A 25,185-nucleotide genomic window follows, 5' to 3' on the forward strand; every position below is an offset into this window, starting at 1 on the left:
GCCTTTCTGCCCCAGGCCCTCCCTTTTCCCTCTTGGCCACTCAAGGAGCCCAGGCCTCACAGAAGGACTGGAGAGCTCATCTCTTTTTTGTTGGTCAGAAGTGTAGGTGTTCTTTTCTGAATAGTTCTCCTTTCTACTTCTGTCTCTGTCTGTCTCGTATTTTCTTTCTTTTTAATTTTTATTGGAGTCTAGTTGATTTACAATGTTGTGTTAGTTTCAGGTGTACAGCAGAGTGAATCAGTTATACATATATCCACTTTTCAAAATTCTTTTCCCATGTAGGCCATTATGGAGTATTGAATAGAGTTTGTCTCATATTTTCTCGATTCAGTAGTTTATTGCCTTCTTATTCATGAGGTTCCATTTCTACCTGTGCCACTGAGTAATACCATTCACCTCAGAAATTAAAATTTTCTTATTTAAAGCTACAAACCCACCAAATTTCCAGTTCTCTCATGATGCTTTTACAGCTTTCTGACAGGCTTATCTTTCACTCCGGTGGGGTTTTATTCCTTCTCATCATGTTCTGCCCAAGTATTTATTTTGTCTAAAAAATGCAAGCCAGGTCTTTATGTCCCTCAGGCACAGAGGGAATGAGGCTCGAGGTTAAATATCTGAACATCCTTATTAGGTTAACTCACTCCTACTAAACCCAATAGCTTTTGTTTGAAGATTCTCGATTTTTCCTAAGTATGATTTAAAACAACGCCAAAAACCTTTACTGGTGGGGTCTGTTTGATTTAAATAATCTGAGTAAAATTGGTACTTTTTTTCGATTAATGTCCTTCAAAACTGATGCTCCCCTCTCCCCGCCACGAACGCTACGATATTTGTAGAAGACAGGCATTAAGTGAACCTTAAAATTTTGTGATACAATGACCTAACATCTTTTTTGAGAGCTAGGTCATGGCCAAACCTCGAGGGAATTAACTCAGAGCAGAAGTTGTCGGACCTTGAGCTCAAATCCTCTTCTTTTGTTAGGTGTCAAGCTATTCAGAGTTTAGCACTGAAAGTTGATAAAAACTCGGGAGTTTTTATTCTTGGACTGTCTGAATGAAAGCATAAGTGTGGTAAGTGAAGTCATGAATTTGGAATATATGTCAGTATTTTACAAATTATGGTTCCCAGGCTTTTCAGTGAAGTTGCCTTGGTCTGAAAGAATCAGACATTCAAGGAGCCATTTCATATTAATTGGCTCCTAATTTTCAGGTGTAAACTCTGCAGAATTAATGTGCAGTCCCTCTGCACCTGTGTCCTCTTTAGAGCTTTGTGTACAGGTTCATTAAGACGCTCTCCAGTTCTTGTCAGTTTGAGCTATTAGCACTATAAAATTTAATTTCATTTTTAATTTTTTTTCTACCAGGAGGGATCAGCTTAGCCTGTGCTGTACTTAAAAATAAAATATCATCCAGGGATTTATTTATTTTGAAGTTAAAATTGCTTCTAGCATGATATCCTCTTCTTTGTTTTACTTAATTGTGTTAAGTAGACAGAGAGCAGGTATTATCCTTTATAGTTGAGAATATGCAGGCAACAAAAGAGAATTATTTTTCCTATGGTCTAAAAACAGAACTAGTTAGGACAAAGGCCAAGTGAGAAAATGTTGGTCTCCTATTTGTCTCTGCAGCAGGGTTCTTTTAGAAAAACCAATTGTGAAACTTTTTCATTTTTTGCCAACATTAGAGCCTTTTTAAAAAAAAGTGGGAGGACTCTGTTCTTCGTTTAAATTTTCCCTTTAAGATTTGAGCCTAGATTGGTGGGGGAAGGTATAGCACAGGGAGAGACTGGTTAGATGGAGAAAAAGGTAGCAAAGGATGCATGTGGATGGGGAGTAGTCTCATTAATTAAAGTGAATTGGTTTAATCAGGAGAAAAATCTTGTTTAGGAATATCGAGAAAGATAGTACTGAAATCAGTTTGACAAGATTGTTTAAGGTTCTGAACTTAAAAAAGCATTAATCTGGATTCTCTCAGTTGCATGGTCTGAACAGAAACGGAGTTTATTAAAGAGTATTAGGTAGCTTACAGTATCTTTATCAGTTTTTGGGAACTGGGAATGATGCTGAGAGTCGCACTACAGAGCTGGGCTTGGAGAAAACAGTCACCACTGTTGCCACCAGGTGTATAGAACGATACAGTGTGCACCCGGCAACACCACTGCCCCCGGTGGTTGTTGGTGGAACTGCTGCCTCTGGAAGGGATAGTTGCTACCACCCGCCAGAATCTCTGTTCACTGTTTTTTTAAGCACTAGCTTCCAGGTCAAATCCTTGAGTGGGAGTATCTGATTAGTGGAACTCTGGCCAGGTGCCACGACCTCATGAAAGGTGGCAGGGAAAGCAAGTGTCTGTGCTTTTCAGCTTTTATAGTAGAAGGTGGGTTTTGCCCTATTTGGGAGGAGAATTCCTCAAACATAGGAAGGGGTTTCAAATACCAGGTAGCCCAAAAGGGCAGATGTACACTACTTATAATGTTTATGCCTGATTGTAAGGCAACACCATTTTCCCATGAAAAGATTAAACAAAATATTTTTGGATAGCTTGAACTTACACACTTTTAGGTATGCATTTATGTGTCTGCTAGATAATCAGATGTGTATTTTCATTATTTAGTTGATTAAATGTGTGTCTATATTTAAAAATTAAATTATCAATGTATACTTTAGGAATATTTTCCCATTTATTTCATGAAAAAGTTATTCCAACTCTTGACGACTTTGGCATTAGCGTGTTTACCACGGACACATTTGGAATTTTTCAGCACAGCTTTCCTCGTGGCCACATCCGTCTGAGTTATTTGAGATACAGCCCCTTTTAAAGTATCTTTCTGATGCTTTCATTGGAAATTTTATCTCAAGTCACAGGTACCCCCTTAGTGCACATTTGGACAGTCTCACTTAAAAAAAATTATCCCTGAGATGTATTTTTATGACTTTCTTTTTTAAAAAATTTACTTTGCTGAAGTCTAGTTGATTTACAACGTTGTATTAATTTCTGCTGTACAGCAACGTGATTCAGTTATACATATATGTACATTCATGACTTTCTTAATGCAACGACTTAGCTTGTTTTTTTTAGAGCGCTTTTTATGATATTACTGACCACTTTTAAGTGGTCAGTAATATTACTGACTTATTTGAGGTCATCTCCTGAATGATAAATAAATCTCTTAAATTTCTTGGCTTCCCCTTGCGTTTGTAACCCAGACCTGTTTGTGAGCTCTAAGCAGCCGAAACTAGATGTGATTGGGGCCGTTTTAGGCTAAGATTCCTCAAACAATTCTTTGTTCCTCAAAATGATGGGGAGTGCACTCCTTCAGGAGAGTGTAAGAATTCTTATATAGGGCTAAGTCCCTTTTTTCCCAAGGGACAAGTTTGGGAAAAATATTCCTTATGTTCAGATATGTATGAGGGTTCCTTGACATCCTTTCTCAAGGTTCTGTTTCAAGGAAAAATAAGAAATATGTCTTTGCTGAACGGTTTCTTTGCTGCTGTTCTTGACGTTGGAATTGGAAAGTCGAGTTTTCGCTTCAGTCTAATGAAATGGGAAGTCTCTGGACAGTCATGGGAGAAAACTGTGGAAATTCTCCTTTGCTCTCAGATTATGCATTCCTTTGGGGTCAAGAACACATGGAATCCAGGCTTAAAATAACGAGGTCCGTGGGGGAATGGACATAATTCCTTCTGTTTCATTAGACTCAGTCTGTCCTCCTTAGTGCTGAGTGATTAGGAAGGCAGGATGTCGTGCTTCTGCTGGTTTATTCATTGTTTGATCTGGACTGAGACTTGAAAAAAATTACTAAAGATATCCTAGGATGCAGTTCTGCCTTTGTTGCCTTTTTACTGAATATGGGTTTCTGGTCCTAAGCCCCATTAGCATTAGAATGTATCAATACATCAGAACTTAGCCTTTGATCTCAAACGTGAGGGAAATTTAAAGTACCTGCAGTGGTTTCTCCCCCCACCCCCGGTAGAGTCTGATTCTCTTCCGGTCAGCTAGTATTGTCAAGAGATTCTCAGCGTTGGCTTAAACTGTAGGGGTAGGTAAAGATATTACCCTATCTTTTCTTTCCTTTTTTAGACATTTAAGCTCTCATATCCAAATGTCTTACAAAAAGGGGTTTCAGACTCTACCAGTGGGAAAAAATGTAATCCTTCAGACTGTTATATAATAAGCTTGTTCTTTTACTTTGGATTGTGAAGTTTGGATGGATTCTGTGGTTTGCCATCATAAGGCAACATGGAAATGTAGTTTGCGTTTCTGCCTCTCCCAACTCATGTGGAATCCCAGAATCAGAGAGATGGGTGGGACCTCAGGGGTTTCCTCGGCCAACTTCCTCTCAGTGCAGGAATCTGTGACTCTGTCTCTGGACACCGGTCACTTGCTTCTACCTGTTGATACGGAAGGAGCTGTGGGTGGGGAGGTGTCACATTACCTTGCTGGGTCCATTGTAATTTGTACTGAATTCCTCTTGATGGCGAACCCAAACCTGCTCTGTAGCTTCTCCTCGTTAGACCTGGTTTTGTCCTCTTCAAGCAAATCAAAATGATTTTTCCTTCTCTCATGTGGTACCCTTTTAAATATTTGAAGACAGCTTTCATCATTTTCCCTCTAAATGTTCTCTTCCTCCCCAGTCTCACTAAACACCTCTGATTTTTATTTTTTTAAACCTGTTCCTTCTAAACGTTTTTAGCCTTATCTCACATTCCTGCTTTGCCTCAGTTAGAGAATGTCTCTCTTAAAATATGGTGACCATACTGTCGAGATAGGTTCTGATTTTACAGGACACAGTTGTATGATTACCTTGTTTGGATTTGAACAATATATGTAACCTATATGTGTGTTCATTATCTTCTAGGACAATTTAACTACTTTAGTTCTTGCTGAACTTTCAGTTAACTCAGATTTTTAGGGGCTACGGCCCCTGTTAAAGTCCACTATTAAATTCACATGAGCTGTTGTTAAGATACTTCTTACACTTGAGCATTTGCCTTTCAAGACTGAAACCTGGTTGATTGCTTATCTCGGGCAAATTCTGTGGCGCCACTTTTGAATCCTTTTTAGGTCGAGAGCTACTTGAGCTGTGATTCTCTCATGCAGCATTCAACCTTCCCTCCCAACTTTTGGTGCCTTGCAAATGTACATTTAAAAAATATACAAACATATACGAGTAAGAAGAACATCTTATGCTGTGATTCTCAAGATAATTCTCTCAGGCAGGGTTGAGTCAACCATGGCCCATGGGCCAAACCCACCTCACCTATTTTATAAATGAAATTTTGATGGACCACAGCTATACTCATTGATACATTATGTATGACTGCTTTTGTGCTGAAATCGCAGAGTTGAGTAGTTGGAAACTGAGGCTGTATGACTCAAAGCCTAAATTATTTCCTACCTGGCCTTCTGTAGAAAAAGTTGGCTGACCCCTGTTCTAAGGTGAGACCAACTGATTCATTAACATGTTTTACGTTCATGTAGATACAAGACTATCCAAAACTCTTTCCAAGGCGCATTAGCAAGGCTTCTTATGACATTTTTTTTGGTGGCTGGTTCAAGTATTTTATGGGAAAAAATATAGTTATATAGTCTTATATGTGTGGTTATAAAAATCACATTCTAAGTTTGCTTTCTCTCTAAATTATTTGATTGATTTTTAATGTGTTAGTATTTGAAAGCTCTTCTCCATACTATTACTGCAGCCGTCTCTTTCAAATTTGGAAACTTTCCCCACCAGAAATTGTCTTAGAGATTTAGGTGCCGTCCCTAAAGTCGGTATGCATGTACCTCTGGAGTCAAGAAGAGTCATGTTTTGGCATTAGAAAACTTCCATACGCTTATTACTAGCACTTCTAGTAATATTATATAGCACTTCTGTGAACTTATAAAAGGAACTGAGAGATTTCATGGAATCTCTATTTTGAGAAAAAGAAGAAAGCCATCTTTGTTCAATCTACATTGCCTTACTCTGAAGCATTTACCAGCTACTTCATGATTTTGTCCTTGAATAGAATGCCTAGGGTTCAATTCAGAAATTACATAATTGGACTTTCTTAAAGAAGGAAAATGATATTTTTAAATAAAAAATTTAAAAAAAATTAAAACTTTTTTTAAATTAAAGAATTGCATTAGAGTGGTGCCTGTCACAACTACTGTTTTCTTTGTTTTGGAAACAGGCTTATTGACCTGCCAATGGTAAGGTGGAAACTCCTTATATATTTTGTCTACGCTAGTGCTAGCCCTTGAAAGTCAGACAAATATTGCATCAAATTCTCCAAGTGAAGGACAAATATAAAATTGCTCATGTGGAATCTTTGTGTCCTGGTCCTTTTGTGAACGACAGTGTTTACTCCAGAGTATGGAGTTTAAAATTCAGAGTATGAATTTTAAAAGATCTTCGTGTACCCATGTTGTTGATGCCCACATCTAGCCCTGACTGAGCACCTCTGGGTCCTGTTCTGATGGCCACTGGAGCCCATCGGATCTCGTCCACCCCCTCCCCTGCTTCCTGACTTCTTCAGGGGCTTTAGTGATGCTGAATTGCTGGTACTTCCGTGCACTGGAAATGCTGTTTTCCCCTCTCTCATGGAGGGCCTTTGTTTTATTCTTATCCTTTGCCTGGAGAACTCCTGTACCCTGTTTCAGGCTCAGGTCTGCATTATCCCCTCAGGAAGTCTTCCCTCACCCAGGCAGCTTCCTGTTCTCACCCACACTGTGCACACCACATCGTGTTACGCTGATGGGCTTACATCTCTCGGGCGTACTCTTACCGCAGGGGAATCGAACTGCTCCCCTTCTCCCTGCCTTGCTAGAGACAGTCTCACAAAGCCCAGTGGATGTCCTCCGAAACTCCTGTTCACCTCTCTTAAAGGGCCTTCAGCCCAGGAAGTGCTCTCCTCCCTGTTTGTAATGATTCCTTCTTTCATGCCCCGCTTTATTCAGACTTCGCCCCATGCCTCAAATCTTGAGAACTGACCTTGCCTTCTACTTCTCGGAAAAAATAACTATGTGGTAGCAACTCCTTCAGCTTCTGTTCATGAAATCTACAAACCCATTTGAATGGGCCATTGCTTCCTCCTTGCTTCCTATTACAAGGGCAGGTGGGATCTCTACTCCTGTGACTGGTCAGCATTCCGTCTCCTCCCACGTTAGAGACTTTGAACCATCTTTTCTGGAGTCTTCGCATGGGCATGGAGATGTGCTGTCATCTTTTTTTTTTTTTTTTTCATCTTTATTGGAGTATAATTGCTTTACAATGTTGTAATGTTGTGTGGGTTTAAGTACCGATCTTCTTAAAAAAAATCTGCCTTCACTTTACCTCGTGTTCTGTTTCAACCATTGTCTTCTTTTGATTCTGTCCTTTGTGGCCGTCCTTTTGAAGAAGGGTCGTTCCCACAAATGTCCTCACCTTTTATTTATAAGCCAGCTCCAGTCTGGCCCTTTCTCCCTCCTTTCCATGGATATTGGTGAGATCTCATTCATTCTTTAATTTCTCTGCAGCTCACACAGTTAAACCCCTGTCTTGCTTCATCCAGCCTCCATGGACGAGCAAATGTGGGTTTATTCAGGACCACTAGTAGGCTAGGTCCAGATGTGGATGCCTAGGAGATGATACTGGTGCTAAGGGAAGTGAGCTTTAAATTATTTTGAGATGTTGTGTGTCAGTTGGATCACCTTGAAAATGTATGGCAGAGCCTCTCATCTGCTTTCCCAGGTGGACCTTGGGGCATCCCATATTGTTTCGCGTCGTCAGGATTCCTGGCATGTGCTGCTGTGTCCCTGCTCTGCTCTTTGATTTGCCCTTGTTGCAGGTCACATGGCCTACAATATGAAGAGGATAAAATTATCGTATTTTGAAGATGATCCCTTTCCATTGACTAGTGATTGCTCTTATTTCTGTCTGTTGCCTCAACTCTTTGATACCTAAGTAACAAATTGTCAGGGCTGGAGTGAGTGAAGTCCAGTGGCCGGCCTGGGGAAGAGAGTTTAAGCAAGCTCTGGGCATCCTGAGTGTGGACAGGATCATTTTTTTCTGAGGATTCCGCGTCTCACTGGATGAATGGTCTCTTTGGGAGAAACCCGTCCATAATGAAACACTGCAAAGGAGCCTAGGGTTAAATGAAGAATCCTTTCCTGTTGTAAGTCGCTTATTCTTTTCCGTAATTTTAAGCTTGGATTTTTGGGGGCCGTTTTCGTAACAAGAGGGACGGCACACGGTTGTCAAGTGTTTTGAGGGTTGCTTTTCTATTCAGAATCCTTCTGGAGGTGGTGAGAGCTCTACTACTCAGTAGCACATTGTGGCTCAATGCATCCTCCTTAGGTAATATTCCCTTCTATGTGCACTTTCAGCACTGTTTGTTGTAGATTCTTTTTTAATTTTATTTTTATTAAAAAATTTTAAATCGAAGTATAGTTGATGTACAGTATTATGTAAGTTACAGGTGTGCAATATAGTGATTCACAGTTTTTTTAACATCTTTATTGGAGTATAATTGCTTTACAATGGTGTGTTAGATCCTGTTTATAACAAAGTGTATCAGCTATACATAAACATATATCCCCATGTCTCCTACCTCTTGTGTCTCCCTCCCACCCTCCCTCTCCCACCCCTCTAGGTGGTCACAAAGCACTGAGCTGATCTCCCTGTGCTATATAGCTGTTTCCCACTAGCTATCTATTTTATATTTGGTAGCGTATATATGTCCATGCCACTCTCTCACTTCGTCCCAGCTTATGCTTCCCCCTACCCGTGTCCTCAAGTCCATTCTCTACGTCTGTGTCTTTATTCCTGTCCTGCCCCTAGGTTTCTCAGAGCCTTGTTTTTTTTTTTTAAATTGCATATATGTGTGTTAGCATACGGTATTTGTTTTTCTCTTTCTGACTTACTCTGTATGACAGACTCTAGGTTCATCCACCTCACTACAAATAACTCAATTTCGTTTCTTTTGATGGCTGACTAATGTTCCATTGTATATATGTACCACATCTTCTTTATCTGTTCATCTGTTGATGGACACTTAGGTTGCTTCCATGTCCTGGCTATTGTAAATAGAGCTGCAGTGAACATTGTGGTACATGACTCTTTTTGAATTATGGTTTGCTCAGGGTATATGCCCAGTAATGGGCTTGCTGGGTCATATGGTAGTTCTTTTTTTTTTTTTTTTTTTTTTTTTTTTTTGCAGTACACAGGTCTCTCACTGTTGTGGCCTCTCCCGTTGTGGAGCACAGGCTCCAGACGTGCAGGCTCAGCGGCCATGGCTCACGGGCCCAGCCGCTCTGTGGCACACGGGATCCGCCCGGACTGGGGCTCGAACCCGTGTCTCCCGCATCGGCAGGCGGACTCCCAACCACTGCGCCACCATGGAAGCCCCATTTTGAATTTATTTCTGTATATGGTGTTAGGGAGTGTTCTAATTTCATTCTTCTACCTGTAGCTGTCCAGTTTTCCCAGCACCACTTATGGAAGAGGCTGCCTTTTCTCCATTGTATATTCTTGCCTCCTTTATCAAAAATAAGGTGACCATATGTGCGTCGGTTTATCTCTGGCTTTCTCTCCTGTTCCATTGATCTATATTTCTGTTTTTCTGCCAGTACCATGCTGTCTTGATTACTGTAGCTTTGTAATATAGTCTGAAGTCTGGGACCCTGATTCCTCCAGCTCCGTTTTTCTTTCTCGAGATTGCTTTGGCTATTCGTGCTCTTTTGTGTTTCCATACAGATTGTGAACATTTTTGTCCTAGTTCTGTGAAAAATGCCATTGGTTGTTTGAGAGGGATTGCATTGAACCTGTAGATTGCTTTGGGTAGTAGAGTCATTTTCACAATGTTGATTCTTCCAATCCAAGAACGTAGTGTATCTCTCCATCTGTTTGTATCATCTTTAATTTCTTTCATCAGTGTCTTATAGTTTTCTGCATACAGGTCTTTTGTCTCCTTAGGTACGTTCATTCCTAGGTATTTTATTCTTTTTATTGCAGTGGTAAATGGGAGTGTTTCCTTAATTTCTATTTCATATGTTTCATCATTAGTGTATAGGAATGCAAGAGATTTCTGTGCATTGATTTTGTATCCTGCTACCCTACCAAATTCATTGATTAGTTCTAGTAGTTTTCTGGTAGCATCTTTAGGATTCTCTATGTATAGTATCATGTCATCTGCAAACAGTGACAGCTTTACTTCTTCTTTTCCAATTTGGATTCCTTTTATTTCTTTTTCTTCTCTGATTGCTGTGGCTAAAACTTCCAAAATTATGTTGAATACTAAGTGGTGAGAATGGGCAACCTTGTCTTGTTCCTGACCTTAGAGGAAATGATTTCAGTTTTTCACCGTCAAGAATGATGTTGGCTGTGGGTTTGTCATATATGGCCTTTATTATGTTGAGGTAAGTTCCCTCTATGCCCACTTTCTGGAGAGTTTTTATCATAAATGGGTGTTGAATTTTGTCGAAAGCTTTTTCTTCATCTATTGAGATGATCATATGGTTTTTATCCTTCAGTTTTTAATATGGTGTATCACATTGATTTGCATATATTGAAGAATCCTTGCATTCCTGGGATAAACCCCACTTGATCATGGTGTGTGATCCTTTTAATGTGCTTCTGGATTCTGTTTCCTAGTATTTTGTTGAGGATTTTTGCATCTATGTTTATCAGTGATATTGGCCTGTAGTTTTCTTTCTTTGTGACATCTTTGTTTGGATTTGGTATCAGGGTGATGGTGGCCTTGTAGAATGAGTTTGGGAGTGTTCCTCCCCCTGCTATATTTTGGAAGAGTTTGAGAAGCATAGGTGTTAGCTCTTCTCTAAATGTTTTAAAGAATTCACCTGTGAAGCCATCTGGTCCTGGGCTTTTGTTTGTTGGAAGATTTTTATTCACAGCCTCATTTGCAGTGCTTGTGATTGGTCTGTTTATATTTTCTATTTCTTCCTGGTTCAGTGTCAGAAGGTTGTGCTTTTTAAGAATTTGTCCATTTCTTCCAGGTTGTCCATTTTATTGGCATATAGCTGCTTGTAGTAATCTCTCATGATTCTTTGTATTTCTCAAGTGTCAGTTGTTATTTCTTCTTTTTCATTTCTAATTCTACTGATTTGAGCCTTCTCCCTTTTTTTCTTGGTAAGTCTGGATAATGGATTATCAGTTTTGTTTATCTTCTCAGCTTTTAGTTTTATTGATCTTTGCTATTGTTTCCTTCATTTGTTTTTCATTTATTTCTGATCTGATCTTTATGATTTCTTTCCTTCTGCTAACTTTGGGTTTTTTTTGTTCTTCTTTCTCTAATTGCTTTAGGTATAAGGTTAGGTTGTTTATTTGAGATGTTTATCGTTTCTTGATGTAGGGTTGTATTGCTATAAACTTCCCTCTTAGAACTGCTTTTGCTACATCCCATAGGTTTTGGGTCGTCATGTTTTCATTGTCATTTGTTTCTAGGTAGTTTTTGATTTCCTCTTTGATTTCTTCAGTAATCTCTTGGTTATTTAGTAGTGTGTTGTTTAGCCTCCATGTGTTTGTATTTTTTGCACATTTTTTTCCTGTAATTTATATCTAGTCTCATAGTGTTGTGGTCAGAAAAGATACTTGATACGATTTCAGTTTTCTTAAATTTACCGAGGCCTTATTTGTGACCCAAGATATGATGTATCCTGGAGAATGTCCCATGAGCACTTGAGAAGAAAGTGTATTCTGTTCTTTTTGGATGGAGTGTCCTATAAATATCAGTTAAGTCCATCTTGTTTAATGTGTCATTTAAAGCTTGTGTTTCCTTATTTATTTTCATTTTGGATGATCTGTCCGTTGGTGAAAGTGGGGTGTTAAAGTGCCCTACTATAATTGTGTTACTGTTGATTTTCTGTTTTATGGCTGTTAGCATTTGCCTTATGTGTTGAGGTGCTCCTGTGTTGGGTGCATAAATATTTACAATTGTTATATCTTCTTCTTGGATTGATCCCTTCATCATTATGTAATGTCCTTCTTTGTCTCTTGTAATAGATTCGCAACTTTCAAAGGTTATACTCCATTTATAGTTATTAAAAATATTGGCTGTATTCCTCATATTGTACTTTATTTCCTTATACCTTATTTTATTTTTAAATATTTATTTATTTAGTTTTTCATTTTGGCTGATACGGGTCTTAGTTGTGGCATGTGGACTCTTAGTTGCGGCATGTGGAATCTAGTTCCCCAGCCAAGGATTGAACTCAGGCCCCCCTGCTTTGGGAGCGTGGAGTCTTAGCCACTGGACCACCAGGGAAGTCCCTGTTGTCTTTTTTTAGATTCCACATATAAGTGATATGTAGATTCTGTCTTAAAATGAGAAGCCCCGAACGAGCCAATATAAAAATGAGTGAGGTTGTGGGTGGAGTCTGTGTGTGGTTCCTGTCATGGTGACCTTGCCAGCTCTCCGAATATTTGGATGACTGACTGTCCTGAGCTCCAGCGACTCTGCTTTGCTAGCATAGCCTAAATCTTCATGAGGAATTTTCAGTGATGAAGGGCTGTCCTGGTACATTTAAACTTGTAGCCACAAACCTAGCCCTCTACATTATGTAGTCTGATCACTAATAATGGAATGTCATCGACTTTTAAATTTCTGAGCAGTGGGAGAAAAAAAAACCTTCAAACAGAAGTGTTCTGTTAATGAATGTGATAGACCCCTTTGTTGTTTGAAGCCAACCCTCTTGCTGTTTCCCTGAAGAAAGGGCTGTATTGGGGCTAGGTTGCACATTTCCCTGGCACTTTGCCGCACCTCCTCTTCCCCGAAAATATTTATGGAGATCTGGTGTGTTAATAAATTTAGAAGTGATTTAATGGTCACATTGGCAGGGTGAGATAAAGCAGTTCAGTGTGTTGTTCATTTTGTTTCTGGGTGGGGTGGAAGAGGGAAATGAAAGACTAACTTTTTCCTCTTTGGAAACCTAATACTCTGCTCTTCTGTTATCACTCTTGTTCTCTAGGCATTAAGTGTCACCGAAACCCTGATTAAACCCTTGGAAAAATTCAGAAAAGAGCAACTTGGAGCCGTCAAGGTTTGTGTCTAATTTGAGCACACTTGTAAACAGCAACTGTAGACGCCTCTGCTGCTTGAGCGTACGCTCGGTTCACAGTTAGCAGCTTTGAAGGAGATGTTGGAGTCCACCGTCTGTTGTTTAAATATCTTTAAGCAGACAACACGTTTACTCTGTATAGAAACATCTTATCTCTGTAGGAAGGGCAGTGATTTCCATGCCCGCCTCAGCTTGATGGCAGACTGTAGCATCATACTAGGGTTTAAGATTAGAAATGCTGCTACACCAGCATGCCATTGAAACTAGAAAGAGAATATTCGGTTACAGTAAGTCCTCTACATACGAACCTTCAAGCTGCAAACTTTCAAAGATGCGAACGTGCGTTCGTATGTCCAGTCATGTTAAGTTAGTTGACGTGTCTGTAAGATTACTGTACTGTAAGGTTAAAAATGTTTTCTTTATTTTCTGTTTGTTTTTTATGTATTATTTGTGTGAAAAGTGTTACAGACCTATTACAGTACAGTATTATATAGCCAATTGTGTTAGTTGGGTACCTAGGCTAACTTTGTTGGACGTACGAACAAATTGGACTTACGAATGCACTCTTGGAATGCAACTCATTCGTATGTAGGGGGCTTACTACATACGGGTAATGGGATGTATTTCCTTCAATTTAACACAAATTTATTGAGCGTCTGTTATGTGCCAACATTGTTATGGGTGCTGGGGATTCAAAGGTGAGTGAACCACAGACTCTGTAATCAGAGCTCTGGGATGTAGCCAGGTTTTCTGGGAATAGTGCAGCGACTTTGCCACTGGGAGCCTAAGATGTATTTAGCCACTTCTAACATCTGCTAACTAAGAAGCTTTGAAATTAACTCAGAGAAGTAATTTCCACCAGCCTCTCTTGAATGTTGTGCATGTACTTGAGGGAGAAAAAATAGCGTTTCCGTGTTGTTGACCATTTTTGGCTTGGCCTAAGGAGACGGGAATAACTTTAGTTTTAGGTAGGGAAGAGAGGTTTTATATTTGTCTTTTTTCCCCCCGTGCGTTGGTGATGTGAGTTTTTTTTTTTTCTTTATCTTTGTAAACAAACTATTAAAATCCTTTTCTACGAATAAACATTGTGGTCTCCATGGCGATAGCTATACAAATGGATCCAGAGAGGGCCAGCTTTTTAGCTGCTATTTATAGACTCAGTTCTCCTTTAAGTGACCTGTTAACATATTAGACACTTCTTTTTGGCATGATATTTTACAGTTTTTAACGAAGGGCTGTGTTTTGAGGGGAGGTCAGTGGGGGTGCCCCCCCCCAAGGCCTCTTCCTGGAATCGTTTGCTGAGCTACATGAAGCTGGTTTGTGTCTGCTGGCTTCGTAGCAGGACATTGGGGGGTCTGGCTTGACATCTGTGACCTTGGGCGAGTAATTGGCTTTAGTTTCTTACCTGTAAGATGACAGACTGGGGATCTGACTGCTCTAGTTTGCAGTTTCATGATTCTGTTTTCTCTGATCTTCATAGGCTGTCTTAAAGCTTGAATAATTTTGGTTCTTTCTCTTTGAACATTTCATGGCAGGTACTGAATGTAAACATTTCTTCTTTTTCTTATTTTACTTGGATGATGGTCGGGAAGGATAAGGGTTATAGTATGTAAATGAAAAATGAATGTGACTTAATTAATAGATATATTTCCTTTTTATTTACCTACTGGGTTTTTAGAAATTTCTGGCCTTGAGTCTTCTACTGACTCCTTCTCCTCCCAAGACTTGCCCAGCTTCTCATGTTGTGCCCGTTCAAAGTGTGGTTGACCCTTGAACAACTCAGGTTTGAACTGTGTGGGTCCACTTATATGTGGGTATTTTTCATTAGTAAATACTACAGTACTACAGGATCCACGGTTGGTTGAATCCACGGATGTGGAACCGCCTCTATTGAGGACCGACTGTAAGCTATACTCGGATTTTCAACTGCTCCTAGGTTGGTGTCCGTAACCTCTGCATTGTTCAAGGCTTAACTAACTGTATAGCCTAACCTGCAAAACAGCTTGCAAAATAAATTGCCATATTACAAGGTTAAATTATTTTAATACTTTGTCTCTTGAGCTGTTTAATGGCCAAATTCTATCCTGAAGTCCCAGTTCTTTCTTTCTTTCTTCTTCTTCTTATTTAAAAACATTTTCTCCCCTCCCCTCCCCTCCCCTCCCCTCCGCCGCACTTCATGGCATGCAGGCTCTCAGTTCTCTGACCGGGGATCGAACCGTGCCCCCTGCAGTGGAAGCACAGAGCCTTAACCACTGGACTGCCAGGGAAGTCCCCCATTTCTTTCTTTCTTCATTTTCTTTTCTGGCTTCAGGTTTATGAAGGGTGTATCCTACACTCTTGTTCAGTACAGTGTGTGTGTTGGCTGTCACACCTATTGATGTTACCTGGGAGAAGCCTTTTTTTTACTGGTAGTTTTGTATATTAAACAGTAGAGAAAGGTAGTTTTCTAGGTTATATAGTGATATATAAGCATCTGTCTTTTTCATTAGATTGTTAAATCTTTAAGAGAAAAACCTATGCTTATTTCTTTATTTTCTACCAGCCTCCACTCTGTCTTACTATAACGTATTTAATAAATAAACCAATTCTACTGTTCTTCTATTCTATTCTAGAAGAACCAGGAAAGGGCTTATAACCTGGATATTTGATGATTTTCTCCATTTGTGCTTTCTAAACACCAATCCTATTTTGAAAAGCACACGCTCTTGTTCCAGTGGTTTATTTACTTACGCGGGATACTTAAAAATAACTTAATTCTCTTAGGTTAAAGATCTTTTTTTAAATACCATGAAGCAGTTTTCATGTGGGGAGAAAAAGACAAAAGTCTTTAAAAGTTGACCGCAGCAGAATTTTTTAGATACCCTTGTCAAAATGTTTATCTTTTCTTTCCCTTCTCCTTTTCCCCATCTGGGACGGTCCTGTCTTTCGCTTTTATATGCAAGCTCTTTCAGTTCCATTTACTTCTTCATTTTCCAGCATCCCAGTGACATGTTTAATTTGTGTTTTTAACATAATCGGAACTGCTAGGTGGCTTTTGTAAACTGGATTTTTTAGGAGCCCCCAGGTCTTCTTTTCTGCTGTTTCACTTCTATTTGGATATGTTCCCTGTCAGTCACGTCTGTTTGGTTTGGGCTTCAACCTCCGTCCTGTAGGTTCTGCCACATTTTCTCATGTGCCTGCCTGGCTCTTGTCTCTGTTTAAAGAGCCCCATTTCCCACTGCGGGACACAGTCGTTCTGTGCTGTGTCCCATCAATTCAGAGTTTTCTTCACGGCCTCTCTTATCTTTACTTCCATGGAAGCTCTTTTCCCTTCCCCAGAAGCTTGTCACTTATTCCTACGTATCTGCATAACATTTTGTCGATAACCATTGCTCATTAAATGTCAGTTTAGCCACAGGAAACTGATACAGGCACCAGACAACATCGGAGCCAAGTGCATTGTGTACAAACTCCAAGAAATACTAGAGCTTGCTAAGAGTTAACAGTGGGAGAATTTAAAATTGCTTTCTCTGAAAGGGGCAGCATGCAAATATCAAACGGATACAACGAAATGATACTGATAATTTATAGAGCCTATTCAAATGCTGTTTTGCCAAGAGCTAATTACTGTTTTATTCAATAGAGTAAAAGGTTTAACCAGGAGCCTTGAAAAAATGTTTATTTCATAAATTATACCTTAGTAGCTCAGCCATTACCAAACTAAATGTTTAATAAAAATCAACTTCCTGAGATTCTGTAAATGACTGCAAAATGTGGGTTAAAAAGCAAATTTATTTGAATAATTTCTCAAATTATGTTTGATAGAGCAGAAAAAATGTGATTTAATCACATTTCTTTCATTTTTAGTAATAACAACCTTATCAGGCCTATCATATGGCACAGTGTGAGAGGCCTTGGGATATACAACTAGGAATTAAAACACTGGTCAGCCTTTAAGAAATTGGCAAGTCTGTGTGGGTGATGTCAAAAAAAAAAAGGCAATAAAAATGCACTGTGAAAAGTGCTCTAATACGAGTAAGCATCGGTGCTCTGTAGGTGTCCTATCATCTTGGCTTTGGAGCGCCAGGAAAGTCTTTCAGGAAGACCTGATTCTCCCTCGTTTGGAATCCTACTTCTGCCCCTTAAGTAGCTCTGTGATTTGGGGCAAGTTACTTAAGGCCTCTGAGCCTGTTTCCTGATCTTTAAAACGAGACTTAGGACACCGGTCTCTGAAGGTTTTCGCGAGGCTTCAGTGCATTTGCTAACATATTTCTGGGGTCTAGTGCAGGGTCTGGCATATACACAGTTTCAGTTCTTTTAGGATCCCCTTTGTGACATGCTCCATATCAGCTCGCCAAAAAGAACTGCACAGGCTTTTGTCCACTCTTTGCGTGCCGGGTTCAAGCACTGTGGCTTGTGACCCCCCTGGCCGGATGGTGCTAAGGTGATGGATAGGTGACTCGAGAGCAACGGCACCGGAACCATCAGTGGCACTTTGTCAGGGTCGGTGTCGCTGCTCTATAGGCTTCTACCTTCCCATGTCCTCTGACCGATATCTCCTGGGCGCCTACTGGGTGTGCGGGTAGAGGCTGAATTCTCGTTGCCGTGGAGAGGCTGAAGGAGCTTAAAGGCAAAAGGGGGTGGGGGGTTGGGTAGGGCAAATGAAGTGTCAAGGAGGACTGGTGACATTGGTGCAGGAGTTGAGGGAGGCGGCTGTCCCCCCACTGGAGGAGACAAGGAGTACTTCATGGAAGAGGTGGCATTTCCACCACCTGGTTTGGGGGTAAAGGCTGAATTTCCAATGCCCTGGGCTGTAGGGTGTTGGTGGACCAGGGGAGCAGAACAGGGATTACAAAGCTCTGGTTGGCCTGGATATACAGGAAAAAGTGCTCCTGCCGAGTGTGTTGTATGTGCTGTGAATCTTGTTTCTTGTATGTGCAGCATTACCCCCACCTTTTTATTTAAATAAAGAGGGAGAAGGAGTTGGAATCTCTAAGAAAGTATTTAAGCTCTTGTCTAGACTAGTCAGGCCTTATTTACTGTTTGTAGTGTGAAAATAAGTCTTTTCATTTCCTCATCCTAGAAAATTTGTAAAATACCAAAAATATTTAAAAAAGAAAGTTACCTGGTAACTTAAAAATTTTCCCTTCTTCCAAAGCAAAGCAAAAAATTCTAGTACCCTGCAGAAATGTGGACAGTTCACAGGTGTGTTCAAATTTTTGTGAATTCTTTATATGTTCTTTACTCATTTTTCCTTGGAAGTGTAATGTGTGATTTGAGCAAAAACTTGCTAAATAAAGAGTGTTTTATGTGTTAGCAACATTTACTTCTTTTCTTCCATATTAATTGTATCTTCTCCTTGCCTGTTGTTTGCCTTTCACCTTATTTATTGTGTATTTTTGATATCTAGAAGTTCTTATGGCTTCTTCCATTTCTCTTTTGCTCAGAAGTTCTTTCTCTGTTCTGAGATCTGATTGAAAATACTCTTTTTTGGCTTCATTTTTTACTTGTGACTCTTTCAGTCCATCTGGAATTAATTTTGATTTGAGACATGGTTCTCTTTTTATTTCCAGCTAGTTAACCAGTTATACCCACACCATTGGTTAATATTTTTTATCCAGTGATTTGTGATGAAACCTTTATATATATATATATATATATATATATATATATGTTTACTTCTAATAGATTCAAAAAACCTGATTATTTATGTTTTGTTTCTTAGGTTTATTAAGTCCCTCTACCATTTACACCATGTACATCTTATTTGACTAATTATGCTGTTTTAAGTAATAGCTCTTCTTCACTGTTTTTTTTGTTGTTGTTTTTGCATGTGTGATTTTATAACATTACAAGCTGACTTCCCATGAGTCATCTTTAACTTGTAAACATTTTGTTTGGCTTACTCATGTTAAAACTGAAAAACAAATTTTTTGTTGCCACCATTTAAAAATCACTGGGTTTTCCAGCTGTTCCAGAAAAATTGGAAGACAAGGCCTGTGTGTACTGGGCTTATATTTCCACATGGCAGAAATCTGCAGGGGCTCTCTTATGGCTGCCTGCCGCCCTAGAATAGATGTGGGCTACCTGATTTGCCCTTGCCTCCACCTTTCCTTACTGAGTTTTACTACCAGCTTGACTCAGACTCACTTCAGTGATGCTGTTTCATAAAAATGTTTTCATTGTATTAATCTGATCCTTGATAGAGCCTTTTGTCTCATTGCTCAATTTATTATACATATATGTATATATATACACACACACATACATATGTGTGTACCCTATATTGCGGTGTTGAAGAAAAAAGGCTCCATTCTGTACTGAATGCTGCTTGAACACAATTCCTTTTAAAATTCATATTATTTAAGTGCCAAAAGTCATATGAGTACAAAGAAACAGAATATTCTATAGTGACCTTGAGAAGAAATGCAAGGAGAAACAATTATCTGAGTCTTAAGATTCAAAAACAAAACACAGTAGCGTTTGTATAATACCATACCAAGTACGAACAATTGTATTTCCACTCTAATTGGTGGGCGTGATGTTGTTTCTTGGCTAAATTCTTTCTTCACAGAGCCTTGATAGAACCATTTTCTTTCATTCCCAACCTAACCCACATGCTAATTTACATACCCCCCTATTGCTGCATGTGCTGGGGTGTTTTGACTGCTGACTTTAGCATCATTGCATCCTTTGTCCCCTTCTGTGATTCACATGAAATCAAAGGAGTAAAAATGTTTTCAGTGTTCTCTGGTAAGTGCTAATCTGCAAAGATGGTGAGCACGTTTAACCACATGGTCTCGCTTTGCAGCGTACTTGCGGTAAATGCAGCTGTGTCACCTCCATTTCTATCTCATTTAAACCTGAGAAACTGATGCTCAGAGAATGCTGTGACCCTGGGGCAGTGTCACAGAACAATGCGTGGCTGCTAGAACCGGCGTCTCTGACAGCTAATCCAGTGCATGCTCTGCAATATGAACTTTTAAAAATAGTGGAGATTTTGAAGTAGTGGCCATATGTTCTTTTTAGCTTATTTTCTGTTAGTCATTAAAATCGTTCAGGAAGTGCGTCATAATGAAAAGCAGAAAAGAGAGTAACCATGTAGTATTAATGCCTTAAGCTTTTAAAAAAATAGTTGTAAATTAGACCTAGGACATAAAGAAAAAATGTGCTTCTGTTTCAACAGAAGTTTGACTATTCTCATACATAGGCGAACCGTAGGATCACAGAATTTTAGGATTGGATCTAAGAATGAACTCTAGTACAAAACCAAAGCCCTGATCTTTTCAGTAGGAAAACTAAGGTTCTGTATTGTTAGGTGTTCCCCTCCCCCCCCCAAAAGATGTGCAGCTAGCTGGTAATTAAACTTGGAGTAGAAATGGGAAGAAGTAACAGTTCCCGAGTCTGTCTCTTCCATCAGTATGGGGATTAATTTAGGGTCTTTAGGTGGGCTGGCAGAGCTCCCTTCCTGGCTTCTCACAACAGTCTGTAGTCCCGTGGAGTGAGAAAATGATAATAAATGTGAAGAAACAGAATTTTTGTGCTTTGTTTACTCCTTTTGCTTAATAGGGAAAAGATCATGCCAGAAAAGGCTGGGAGAATCCATTATTTATTTATTTATTTTTTACTCCATTATTTTTGACCTAGAAAACAGAAGTTGGAAAATAGGGAAGGGAATGTTCCTTTTCAGGAGGCCTTGGAGAGTTGGTGACAGTTTGAAGTTAATGGAAACATTTTGACAGCATGACATCGTGTGTGCTCATTGGTGCTCCGAAATGTTTATGAGAAATCTACTTACCTTTGGCAAGCAGTGTTGGGGAGATACTCTGTCTTCGCTGCTGCCTTAAAAAAATTTGGTTCCTTGTGAAATAGGGAGGGTGGGAGGGAGGCTCAGGAAGGAGGGGATATGGGGATCTATGTATGCATATGGCTGATTTACTTTGTTGTACAACAGAAACCAACACAGCATTGTGAAGCAATTGTACTCCAATAAAGATGTATTTAAAAAAATAAAAATGCACGGGGAACTCTATTCAGTACTCTATAATGACCTATATGGGAAAAGAATCTAAAAAAAAAGTGGATATATGTATATGTATAACTGATTCACTTTGCTGTACACCTGAAAATAACACAGCATCGTAAATCAAGTATACTCCAATAAAAATTTGAAAAAAAAATTTTAAAAAATTAAAAAAAGCTACTCTAGCAAAAGGAAAGCAAATGCTGTTTCCAGGCAGTGCCTGAGAAATGTTTGTAATGTTAACCAAAGGATCTTGGTACAAGTATGTCAGTATTATTTTAGACCTTGTCGACCTATTGCTAGTATTCTAGACAGTGTTAAAGAAATCACTCCTAAGGTTTGGGTGAGTAGATGACATTCCTGGTCAGAGGATTTTATTGTGATATTCATACTGAACAATTGGGAAGATCTTTTAAGATATTTCCTACTGCCCCAGTGGTGATGATGATGTTTTTTTTAATGTAGATCAAAACTTACTCAGTTTTAAGTGAATTCCATTTCTGTGCCAAAATCTGTACTGTAGCAAGTTTGCTTTTTTAAACTTTATGTTCTTATTATGTGTTCATCTTAAAAATATATATATTTTTGAATGGAAGGACAAGTGAATGGCATTAATTCCAAACACTGATACATATGAAGAGTTGAAAAATAACAGGCTTGGAAAAAACCCCAGTAAAGGAAAAAAAGAAAAAAATAAGTGACTCTTCAATCCTAATGCTGTCTTGATGAGTAGTAAGCAGTATGGCCTGGGTGCAGATAGATTTTCCAGATAACTCCTTCACACTTCGTGGTATTTTCTTTTATTTTCGGATATTTTTCATATTTTGAGTTTCCCAATGGATTAACTATGTGTATGCCTTCTTTTCCCTTTTGTAATCACAGTTGTCTATGTTTTTCCGATTTGTAGGAAGAAAAAAAGAAGTTTGACAAAGAGACAGAAAAGAACTATAGCCTAATTGATAAACATTTGAATTTATCAGCGAAAAAGAAAGACTCACATTTACAAGAGGTATTGTTTTTATTTTTCTGTTAACTTGTTTCTAAAATTCAGTAATCAGTGCATGTCTTTTTTTTAAAAAACTGTGCTTTTCTTTTGAAAACATTTCATCCAGGATTATTAGAGGTGGAAAAAATGACCAGGTATCACCATGAATAAAAGAGCTCTTTTGGAACAAGATGTAAAATATAGACCTCTTAGGGTGATTAATGCAGTGTGGATTCATAGTATTAAAAGTTTTGGTTCTGAGTATATTTTCACAGGAACAATCATTTTAACCAGCATAACTGAGAACAGATATATGATTTTCAGGAATAGATTCATTAATTGGCTTTCAAGATTTCTTGAAGAAGTGAATTGAATAAGCTCCTCCACCATTTGGCTTTTATGTGAAGGCAGCATTAATCTTAACACTGACGATTCAGGAGTTTTCACCTTCATTGGAAAGAGAGCATCTGTTTTACTTGTGTTAACAGACTCATTTTTTTGTTTTTGGAGGGAGCTGTATGTAAGAAGAAAGGAATTTATATCTTGTCTCTCATTTTCTCTTTCTGTTTCTTAAATCCCCTGCCACTTGTTTTTCCTCACTCACACACTTGAATGGAAACTCAGTTGTTTACAGTTTGTAACATATGCTTTCCTTAAACATAATGCTGTTTGCAGCTGTAAGGATCTTGACTCATCCCACAGAAGTGTGATTTTTTTTTCTTCCATTTGTTTATTTTTAAACACATAAGGAATCCAGGCATGATGTGCCACTATAATATACACTTAGTGAAATATCATCAAAATGACAACATTGTAGAATAAACCTGGGTTATGTTTACATGTCACAGATTTAGTTGCAAACGCTGTGTGTGTGTGTGTGTGTGTGTGTGTGTGTGCGGCGGGGTTATTTTGACATTACCTACACGTCACGTTTTCTTTTGTCTCGCTAGTACTTTTTTTTTTTTTTTTGCGTTATGCGGGCCTCTCACTGCTGTGGCCTCTCCCGTTGCGGAGCACAGGCTCTGGATGCGCGGGCTCAGCGGCCATGGCTCACGGGCCCAGCCGCTCCGCGGCATGTGGGATCTTCCCGGACCGGGGCACGAACCCGTGTCCCCTGCATTGGCAGGCGGACTCTCAACCACTGCGCCACCAGGGAAGCCCTCGCTAGTCCTTTTGACGGACGTTTAGATGGCATTTGACGTTCTGTAAAAGAGAGACGTCCTTTTGTACCATTTGATCCTCACTCCAGTACTGTGGGTAGGGCTCCATTCTCTCTTCCATATTACGTAGGAAACCATGCACTTGTTACATGTACTTCCTCATCTCCTACCCTCTGTCTTTTTTGAAATGACAGCTGTTGCTCTTCGAGGCTCTCTTTATGCTAGCAGTTTTCTACCTCTCTTCTCCCCTGCTCTCTGTTTTCAGGTATCCTGAAGGGATTTTCATGCGCCGGGTCACTTTCCATCTCCTCCTCACTATCTAATGAGGTATCATTCTACCTGTTGTTTAGGCAAAGCCTGTAAAGTCAGTCTTGGCCCTTTCGCTCTCACCCCACATCTAGACCATCAGCCTATGTCTTCTTTAGCTTCAGAATATTCTCGGAATATGGCCAGTTCTCCTGACTCCCCACCCCTGTCACCCGGCATCTCTCGCACAGATTACTGCAAAGGCCACCCTGCTTTCACCAGGGTGTCCCTACAGTTTATTTTCTGTACAACAGCGGAGTGAGCCTTCATGTTTCTCTTCATCTCTAAATACTCCTAACAGCTCCCTTTAGAGGCCCTGGGCGCATCCCGCCTGCCCTCACACCCACATGGCTGCCTTGCTCTGGCTTGGTTCCATGCTGAGGGCCTGTGCTTTGTTCATCCTTCTGCCAGATCTGCATGCCTCACTCCTTCAAACAGTCTTCCAAATACTCTCCACTCAGACTTCTCCTTACTAGAGAAGTTTTCCAGCCATCTTATTTAGAGTGTCCCCCTTACTCTCCTTTATTTTTTTTTCATACTCTGACAGCCTTTTTATTTTTTTTTATTTTGCGGTTCTCGGGCCTCTCACTGTTGTGGCCTCTCCCGTTGCAGAGCACAGGCTCCGGATGCGCAGGCTCAGCGGCCATGGCTCACGGGCCCAGCCGCTCCGCGGCATGTGGGATCCTCCCAGACCGGGGCACGAACCCGTGCCCCCTGCATCGACAGGCGGACTCTCAACCACTGCGCCACCAGGGAAGCCCTCTGACAGCCTTTTGACTCACTACATATTCCGTTGTTACATGGCTTCTTCCCATAGGATGTAAGCTCCTTGCAGGCAGCAGCTGTGCTCTGTTCAGCACTCTGTCCTCAATGCCTAGAATGAGACTTGTCGGGGAATAGGCACTTAATAAATATTTACCCAATGAACAGGTGTGAAGATTGTGAGCTAGGGCTTCGACAGTTTCATCATTCCCAAAGATAATTAAACTCCAGGTGGGAAATTTGAAGAGACCCTCAAGGAGAATCGTTTTAGTTTCACTTAAATTACATCTTCTTGGCTGTCTTGCTCTGTTTGCTCTTTACAGACATACAGACTCCCACTTGACCTAGCTTTCCATTGCAAGCGTGAAGGCCGTAAGAAGGGGGATGCTCTTTAATGGGGAAAAGGTTAGATCTGGATTTTGGTTACTTTGGGCAGTGGCTAATGCATTGCTAACCTTCAGTAAACTGAGGTGCTCAAGAGATTAATAAAGGTTGCTGAGACTGGTACTGACCAAAGGCATAGAAACTTGTTATCTTTTCTTTCCTCTTGTTTCCAATGAAAATAACAGGAGGACATTATGGCGGACACCAGGCTGGCAATTTTAGTAATTCTATTAGTACCTTTACCTGTAGCTCTGTTTATTGGGCACAATGGCTTCTGCCTCCATCACAACCCGAAATTCTAATTAATATTTGTACTAGAACAAGAATTAGATATTCGAGAACATTCCATGACTGCTGATTTTTGAAGTATATTTTTGTTTCCTGATGCCAATTAAAAGTTGGCACCTGCCACCTGTCTCTACAAGGATTAAGTCATTAGCCTAGCTCTGAGGAACTAACTGCTCCAGGGCTGTAGTCCTCGTTTTGCCCCAAATCAAACTGAACTCACAGCTCGCACGCTGTACATTTTTTTTAAGTCGACACTGAGTCGTC

The 25,185-nt window shown here is 39.8% G+C and overlaps 1 protein-coding gene across 4 annotated transcripts in view; it reads left to right on the forward strand.

The window, feature by feature from the left end:
- ARHGAP10 (Rho GTPase activating protein 10) overlaps nt 1-25,185 on the forward strand; it is a 334,513-nt gene that overhangs the window by 95,659 nt on the left and 213,669 nt on the right. For all 4 annotated transcript variants that reach the window (XM_029235052.1, XM_029235053.1, XM_029235054.1 and 1 more), the window contains exons 4-5: nt 12,945-13,016; nt 21,944-22,045. In XM_029235052.1, coding sequence (XP_029090885.1) covers nt 12,945-13,016; nt 21,944-22,045 — 174 coding nt within the window. The remainder of the gene's footprint in view (nt 1-12,944; nt 13,017-21,943; nt 22,046-25,185) is intronic.

This window comes from Monodon monoceros, unplaced genomic scaffold (assembly GCF_005190385.1).
Source record: "Monodon monoceros isolate NGI ecotype Baffin Bay Population unplaced genomic scaffold, NGI_Narwhal_1 Super_Scaffold_20, whole genome shotgun sequence".
Lineage (NCBI taxonomy): Eukaryota > Metazoa > Chordata > Mammalia > Artiodactyla > Monodontidae > Monodon > Monodon monoceros.